Source organism: Haliotis asinina, chromosome 13 (genome assembly GCF_037392515.1).
Source record: "Haliotis asinina isolate JCU_RB_2024 chromosome 13, JCU_Hal_asi_v2, whole genome shotgun sequence".
NCBI classification, from domain to species: Eukaryota; Metazoa; Mollusca; class Gastropoda; order Lepetellida; family Haliotidae; genus Haliotis; species Haliotis asinina.
Window position 1 is genome coordinate 54027686 of NC_090292.1, and position 9176 is coordinate 54036861.

A 9176-nucleotide genomic window follows, 5' to 3' on the forward strand; every position below is an offset into this window, starting at 1 on the left:
ATTGTTTATTTATATCTTCAGTCTCACTAATTCATTACTTAGGTTAAATTTGATCTCGGGTTTAGCATGGTAGTCATAATCACAGTCTTGCGTCATCTGTAATCTGTATTATACAACGTCAGTCTTTCCCACAATATGAGTTAAGGTTTTAAGTCACATGGGCAATATTTCAGCATATCGTGACAAAAAATTGTTCTGAGTGAGATAAACATTTAAGTTCATTGCAGTAATATAACGACGAACTCTGCACATGTGCATATTTTAATTGTCAAGTATAAATGAGTTTCTTACTCTTTCGTCATTTGAGTATTATTTACAAGGAGAAAAAGCCAAATTTCAATTTAGTGATGCTCATGTATGACTAAGTGAGTGAGTTAAGACATTAAGTCACATCAGCAGTGTTTCAGCAATATCGTGACTACAAGAATCAGGGGTAAACTAATCGGTGACCATACCATGGTCAGGCACCATGGAGACAATACTTCTGCTTTCTGCACTGTTCCGTAGCTGGATTTATTCCAACCCTTCAGCTGCTAGAGATTGTAGATAATGTTAGCCATTTATCTGACACTTACATGCATTTTACACGCTGAATTTCTATACATTGCCTCTTTAAAACATCAGTGTGTATAGAAACAACTACTACAGTTCGTTTCCTCGATTTGGTTGAAAACAAGTTGGTACCAGCTCTACAAGAGACGTCTTTCGTCGTAGTGGACTACTTAAACAACTTTTTGGTGGGGTGCGAAAAAAATGTTCAAATGTAAAAAAGGTTATGAGTAAATGATAAGCATGTGTACTATTTGTGGCAATTTTGTAGTATGATTAAATTTCCAATCCATGGGTCCGTTTCTGACTCAAACGGGTTGTGCATGAGAACTAATGCGAAAAAGACTGCCTAAAGTTGAACCTTTTCTTATATTTATCCCTTGTGATTTGAAAAGGTCAATACAGTCATGCATACCATGCTTAAAAGTATGTTGTTTCATCACAGGGGATACCAAACGGATGATAGTTGTTGATAAGTGATATTTACTAAATTAATTGACTAAAGGTAAGAAAAAGAGATTCCGAAACGATGATATATTATTTCAAGCGTACATCTAAGAGCTATTAATATGGCGTTTGTTTCGGCTGCAAATTAAACCTGAGCTGTCATTTGATTATGTAGAAGATATTCCTCTGGCTACAATGACAGTTTCAGGAGCACATTCTCTGTAACACCAAAATGTATACGGCGCAAATATATATATGTTACCCTTTGTTGGTCGTATAACACCATTTCAGTGTTAAATTTTCTCTTGACGGTATGGCTGAAATATTGCCGATGTGACGTTGAAGATTTACTCACTGTCTACAAGATGTCACAAGTGAAATTTGATTTATACGCTTTATCACACTCATTGTCACAGTTTATCACACTCAATGTCACAGTTTATCAGACTCAATGTCACAGTTTATCACACTCAATGTCTCTGGATCTTGACAATGGAGGGATGTTCTGTTGTCTGTGACGATAACACTAAGGCCGATGACGTCATTATATACTTGTTGTTTCTTCACTGGCTCTCCTTCTCACGACGTTCACAAATGTCACTGGACGATCATCACCTGGTGGATGGTTGTGCTCTGACGGTCCACGAACGTAGTCTCAGACTGCTATGCTATGCTGTGAGACGTTGTAATTGAGCACTTACTCAGTGACTTAACATAGCGGTCGGTAATCCGTTAATTACGGTATGTGAGTCTACCGGGCTATTCATTATTTAGGGGTGACCAGCATTGCCCAGTTAATTAATGTGCTATGTTAATCTGCGTTTTGGGAGGTCTGCGTTATGGGAGGGAACCATATGAGCTAGACCTCGTGGTGGACAGTACGGCACTTTGGTAACTTGTGATGTAGGATATTTTTTTTCACAAACAAGAGATATTCATAAACAAAAAATCTGACAAATCTGGAATATATGCATTTCAAAAACGGTGTTGTCTTTTGGAGTATACATGACCGACATATTATTCCCCAGGCACCTGCAAACCGCCATGTTCGCTGTCACTCTCATTATACTGTTCGCAAGCGAAGCCGGAGCAGTGGAGGTGAGAACTCAACTAAATGTGTTCACTGTAAGCTATAACTCAGAAGTCCATTTCTTTGTGCGCAAATTATGTCCAACAGGACAGTATAAACTGTATCCTAGAATGATCTTGAAACTGTATGTTTTATTCCAGCTTGTTCAGTCCACTGTACGATCCGTGAAGATACAGGGTAGAATAGGTCTTCAAAAACCCATGGTGGTAAAAAAAATGCAACTCTCTTTGTCGTAAGAGGCGACTAACGGGATCGGATGGTCAGACTCACTGATTTGGTTCACACATGTCATCAGTTCCCAGTTACGCAGACTGGTGTTCATGCTGTTGATTGTCTGGTCCAGTCTAAGTTGTTTACAGACATATCGCTGGAATATTGCTGAGTACGGCGTAAGACTAAACTCACTCACTCATTTACCAAGTCCACTGCAAGCTATGTCCTAATGACAACGTACTTTTTATGTTAGTATGCTAACGGGGCTGTTTCTCCCTGGCGTGGGGAAATCGTCCCCATGGGCATCGAGCTGCACAACAAAACTATGCTGACCTACCCGGGAACCCCAGACCCGCCTATGGCCTGCTTTGAGAAGACAATCAACTTCCATGACTTTACAAGGGTACGTGTACACTCGCCATGTATAACACAGTTACCGCACGGATGGTGTGTGTGTAAGGACATTAAAGCAGTGATTCGTTGTTTTCATAAGATGTCCTTGTTTTCAGTTTCTTGACAACCTGCTACATTCTTCAGTCTTGATATCTTGAGCAGTCACTGATTTCACCAGCTTCACCTAGACTTCCCTTTACTATTTGTAACTACTGCCACCCCTTTATACAACAGTACAGCATCTGAGTCTTCTCTGAACCTGTCAGATGCTACCTGTCTACTGATTGACTCTCTCCCACCAAGCTCCCTTCTCACTTGCCCTCTTGGTCTAAAGGAGATCCATTCATGGAATAATTATTAATAGTGGATTTTGAGCTATTAGACAATGATACATCACGCCCAGCTATACGATAGGTGAGCACGAAATATCATGATACCTACTGTCTGAAATTACATTGTGTCCGTTGGTCACGCTCAAAATGTATGTGCAAGAAATGGACATGTGTTATTAAATACAATACATTAAACTGATATATACAGTTGTGAGGAACATTTGAGTAACCTTCTGAAAATCAAGAAAATTAATAGTTGTTTAATACTACTACAGACAAGATTGTGTTTGATTTTCTTCAATGCAGGGCTTAGTGGCTATGAAGGCAGTTGGAAAAGATGTGTGCTATATTAAAACATCTGGCGAAACATATGAAGAGATGAAAAAGGTCGTTGATGGTATCAACCATGTAAGTCTGTTTTAAAAGAATTAACACAGATTTCTACATTCTAACAATCCAATGGAACATGAACTATTACTTGAAACGTCATCAATTTAATTTCCAATGGAAATGTTGAATTATTAGATTATAAGACATATTGTTTTCATATAACGATTTGGATTAAACCTCTTATTTACTGATTCCAAATATGGTTGTGACGTAGGGAGATAGAGCACCAAAGATGCAAGCTACGGAGGAATGGTCTGTGTCCAAGACACCAGTTCCCACTGAAGAAGTATCAAAAAGAATGGGCAAGGGGATCGCCAAGTTCTGTAGAGGGTCAAAGGTGTACGTCTTCGAGGATGGCAAAGTAATTCGAGAAGCATCAGGTAGGCACATGGTCATGCATTCTTATGCAAGAAAATCCTATATTTGAGGCTGTCTTGACAACACAGTCTTGTTGTATTTCATTATTGAGATAAACATTACTACGTCCTGTGTCATTTGATCCCATGGTGTCTGGGCGAATACTCACCAGGCCAGGATATATGATGAATTGCTTCTTCATCACATCTTGCCCCCACTCCTCCTGGGGTACGTAAGTCCCAAGATTTTCAAGTTAAATTTATACTTGCCAGGAGTTTTAAGTGTAGTATTTTTGTTATTTTAATTTGGCTAAAAGTTCTTACAATCGCCAGCGGCTGAGGGGATTGTGTAAATCCAGCTAGGGTCCATGCAGGTAGCAAAGGTACTGTAAGTTCCCATGGTCCCTAGTGTGGTGATCTACCTTCTGTTGTTGGCGATCTATAGCCTGTTTTTATACTGCATTGTCCATATAATGATATCAGTTTGAACTTTCCACAATAGCTTTAATGCTAATTGTGATATTCTAGGCGTTTTACTGTCCTTCGTTGACAGGTTTTATAATGTACAGATAGTCCTTTTCATTGTTGAATGTTCTCGTCACGATATGACTGAAATATTGCCAATGTGACGTTAAATGTTAACTCAGTCACTCACTCTTGCCCCACCTAGTGGATAAAAATAGCTCTTTAGTTGTAATATAGACTTTTATTTCATATCTTAGCCTTAATTACAATGTGTTAAGATGGTGATATGAAAAAAAAATCATCTGCTGTCCCAGTGTAACTATGAATGGATGTTTTAAATCTGACTGAGGTAAATGCAATCAACGGGGTAAAACTAAACAAAAACCTATTGGAAATCTATATTCAAGTTATGATCCTTATTAACGAGCAATCAAATCCCCACGGTACATCGTGAATTAGAGGAAATGGATATTCTGGGTCATTCAACTGTAGAGGGTTGGTCTGAGACCAGGTGACTATTCACTTGCTGTTTCATGTATTGTTACAAGTATGTAGGAATTCTCTGTAACATTCTCGGTAACTCCCTCGGTCAAAAGGCATTGGAGTATCGCGGATAGTACGCCACTCCTGAATCCCAACAGAAACAATGCAATGCGCTTACATCACTGTTCCACAGTGGAAAATGTTAACATGTGGCAGCAGTAATTCCATCAGTCATTAGAAACATATCAATATCATTCTTTTTTCTTTGACTTCTGTAAGCTCACATAATTAGACGCTATTGTGGAAGGTAGACCTATCACAATCATACTACATCACTGTTCATGTATATATCTTCAGAGACGCATTTTTTAAAAATGTGTTGTGTAAAGAAATAAATATGCACGACTATTTGTATGAGCTTCATGTAAAATACTGTAATTTCACCGGTCACTAAATCTTGAACAAGGTTCCGTGCCATCCTCCCTCAGGAGAGCGACAACCAGAAACAAATGTTACCCGTTGCCCCGGTAACCGCCACACTCTCCGAATGGAAGCTGTATGCAAACATCACTCAAGTAATATGCAAATGTTCCGGTTTTGATGACCAAGTGTACGTTCTATCGACTGGTTGCGTCAGTTAATTATATTATTTTCTTTCTTTTTCAAGACGCAGACGCTGCACGCAGCTTGCCAAGACTGATGAAGAGAGGGGGCTGTATCCTTTGTTGGTCGTGTAATAACAAGAAACGATCACTGTAAACAATGTCAATCTGGCAATAAATTCTATTCCGCACTATGTACATATTGTCCTTCATAACATCAGATTGATTTATAGAGCTTGCAATCAACACTTTGGAGTATGCTGACAAAAACAGGAGTAAAGAATACAGCCTACTTATTTAGTGAGTTAATGGCCCGGAGTCGTATTTTGGATTTCTCAATGCAACATGTCGGTAATATATATCTTTGTTACCCATATAGAAGACAGAATTGCAGATTAATAAAATCATACCTACTCAGAACATTAGTCACAACGAGGCTAGGAAACTTGTAGCTTCCTGTGATCCTAATGGTTCCTATGCCTCTGTAACTACAAGACCAGCTGTGGTAACATCTTCTATTGGCTGCCAAACATTTGACATGAATAAATTTCATCACTCCTGAACCATCCTGCTTGTCCGATTCCTGCCCACAAACTACTGCTGAGCCTTCTCCTTGGCTAAACAGATTTCAGTATCTTCTACCACTATTTCTGTAACTCCAATTCAACGAACATGGTATCAGAATGAGTCAGCACCGAATTCACAATCAAAGAAAGGAAAACCAGCGTTACCCAGATATAAACCTGACTCCTCTCAAGACAATGAGACGGGTTGAGTATCAAAAGGTTCTGATGATCCCACAATACTTTATAATAAGACTGGATCAAAGACAATCCGCCCACGAGTTGATTATTTCTGGGCCTTTGAATCAGTTGAATTGTAGAGGACTGAAGAATAACTTCAACGAAATACAGATACTCATGAAAGATTGGTGGAGGCGCTTCTATTTTGGTTCATGGCCTTGTCACTCTAAGTACAGGTACTAGTGGCGAGCCACCTCTTTGTGGTGGGTGCTGGGTGAGGCTAAGAGCTCGCCAACTCCCAGGTCGACCCTGGAGGATATTTTGTTCTCAAACCCGTTTACCGTGGATTGCGGCGCTGTGTCGATTGAGGAATGGATCCTGGTGGTTGAGGGTCTGGACCCGTGTTCCTATTGCCCAACCCACTTTGGCCTTAACTTCACTGTGACGGGTGGTTGAATGGGTCCGCTTCAAACAATCGGCTGGTAATGCCAAGCCCTGTGCGTAGGTTATATAGTTATGTAATTGTACAGAATTTATTTGGAATTGTTTGGTCTTGGCCCCCTTTGTTCATGTAACATTTTATATTTGGAAATGAGATGTTATGAACTTTGCCTAAAGTCTAATGCCCAGAAGGCGGTGGCTCGTGGGCCAATCTGTTAGACTGATTGTTTGTTTAATCCTTCTGCAGGCGTATATCATCCCAGTATCCTTGGTGCTGCAAGTTGGAGATCCACTTGTATATAGCATTGCCTTTATGATACTCCCTGATGGGTGGGGAGCAGGGTGATGAATTTTTAATATTTCGACATGGCTCTTGAAACCCCCTTGAAAAACAGCGTCAACTTGACACTGATCACGGTGACAATAAAGGTTGTATATCTCTTACTCAAGTTGAGTACTGGCCGAGATTTCTGGTTCTAGAATCTCCGGACAAGCATCCTATCAAACTGAATCCACTTGCGATTTCAAAAGGAGAGTATAGTATAGCAGGAGACGTTAAGACTATCAACGTATGAGGTCTGGATCACTTCTAACTGAATGTGCCAAGAGACAGCAAGCTACCAACTATCTATCTATTGATCCCTTAGCTGGACCCCTGTTTCCGTATCTGTCCCCAGGTCACTTAATTCAAGCAAAGGCACTGCAAAGGACCGTGATCACCTCGTAGATGATGTGTTTCAGCTTGACATTGTTTTGGCAGATATGCCATATTGTACGTACTGATACTTCTGAAGACAACAGACTATAGTTTATCAAACACCTTGTACCACTGTTACACAACAAACAGAGGCCACCTGTACACGCTCTCCGCGTTGAAATTCCCATGACTGAATGTGAGGCTATAAGAATATTGAATGAGTTTGTTATACTTGCCAGCTGTGTTCCCTGTGGTTTTTCAAACAGAGGTTTCTGTTGTTGAGTCATTGGTCAGTGCGAGAAATGTTCGCGCACCTGTTAGTGATTGTGAGTGGATGGAGTGACGGTGTCTCACAGAGACGGATATTTGTGCTAGAAGTCTGTTGTGAAACTTACAAACGTACAACGTACACTTATAAGGCGGCGTTGCCTTTTTTCGATATTCAGCCTTTCTCTACAACTTCTGATATCCCGTCATAATTTAGCACGTTCGGTACAAGCGCACTTGTGCATCGCCTGTGTGTATGGGTCAGTGATACCACTCAAAAGTTTGGCTAGTGATGCTAACGAGCATAGAACTGATAGCTTTGATAAAAAAGATCACTATTCTGTCATTTGGGTGTGTTATGCGTGTATTCTGATATTTCTGAAATCACTTCACCTCGCACCTTCACTTATCTGACATACATGTGTGCGCGAAACACTCTAAATGTAACCTTAGTGTTGTGCGATCTATGCTGATACTGCGCGACTTCTGCTATACTTCACACACTGGTCCGTGTATTATCAGGACAACGCCTTTGCTGGTCCTGTCTCCATTCCAGATGTTGGTTGGATTTCTGATTTCTCTGCGCATGCTCAACATATTTCACGGTATCACTCTCAAGCCAAACGGACTTAACACCATTTGTTGATAAGGGCGTATGATATCAATTGCGTGAATATGACACTTTGAATATATAAATGCCGCTGTATTTCTCTTCGCTGCAGTGGGAGGACACCTACATACTGGGTAAGTTCCCTGTTTCTCTGTCTTAAGGTCCAGTGACTAACATATGTTCAGGTGTAATATTCGATTGTATAGTTATGTTATATCTTCAGTCTCACTAATTCATTACTTAGTTTAAAGTTGATCTCGGGTTTAGTATGGTAGTCATAATCGCTGTCTTGTGTCATCTACAATCTAAATTACACAACGCCAGCCTTTTCCACAGTGTGAGTTAAGATTTTAAGTCACACGGGCAATATATCAGCATACAGTGACTGAAACTAGTTCTGAGTGAGATAAACATTTTAGTCTGCACCGGAATTACTGCAGCAATATAACGACGAACTCTGTACATGGGCATGTTTTAATTGTCAAGTATAAGTGACTTTCTTAGAAGATGCATTTCGTCATTTGAGTGTTATTTACAAATGGTAAAAGCCAAACACCAAACCTATTGTTGCCCATGTATGAGTGAATGATTTAAGATATTAAGTCACATCAGCAATGTTTCTGACATAAAATCAAGAGGAAACCATCTCTCATGAGTGACATCCGCAATAATCTAGCCATGTCATGATAAAAACTAGTTTTGAATTCATGATAAACAATTATACTTCATAAATCCCTGTCAGCGAAAGATCACAAAACTGCTAGATTAACACATATTTGTTAAAACGAGAACATGGGAAATTGAAAATAATACAGTAATAATGAACGACACCAGTCGAAGAAAAATGGCGCAAGATTGCTCGCAACGGAAGATTGATGACCATGCCAGACACCATGGGACTGCTCTCTGCACTGTTCCGTAGCTGGACTTATTCCTAACCTTCAGCTGCTAGATATTGTAGGTAATGGTAGCCACTTATCTGAAACGTACATGCGTTCTACAATGCCCAACGGTGGTAAATATGTATATTCTGTCAAGTAGACACTAATTTTACGATACGTCAACCCCTGTCAAAGGTACAAATGTTTATATGTTGCC

The 9176-nt window shown here is 39.9% G+C and overlaps 1 protein-coding gene across 1 annotated transcript; it reads left to right on the forward strand.

Moving 5' to 3' along the window:
* The first annotated feature begins 2031 nt into the window (after positions 1-2031).
* On the forward strand, positions 2032-5513 carry LOC137260224 (uncharacterized). Its single transcript, XM_067797918.1, has 5 exons — positions 2032-2094; positions 2553-2702; positions 3331-3432; positions 3629-3794; positions 5386-5513. Exons 1-5 carry the CDS (start codon positions 2041-2043, stop codon positions 5475-5477), a joined length of 564 nt encoding a protein of 187 aa, XP_067654019.1. The 5' UTR covers positions 2032-2040; the 3' UTR covers positions 5478-5513.
* The last annotated feature ends 3663 nt before the right edge of the window (positions 5514-9176 follow it).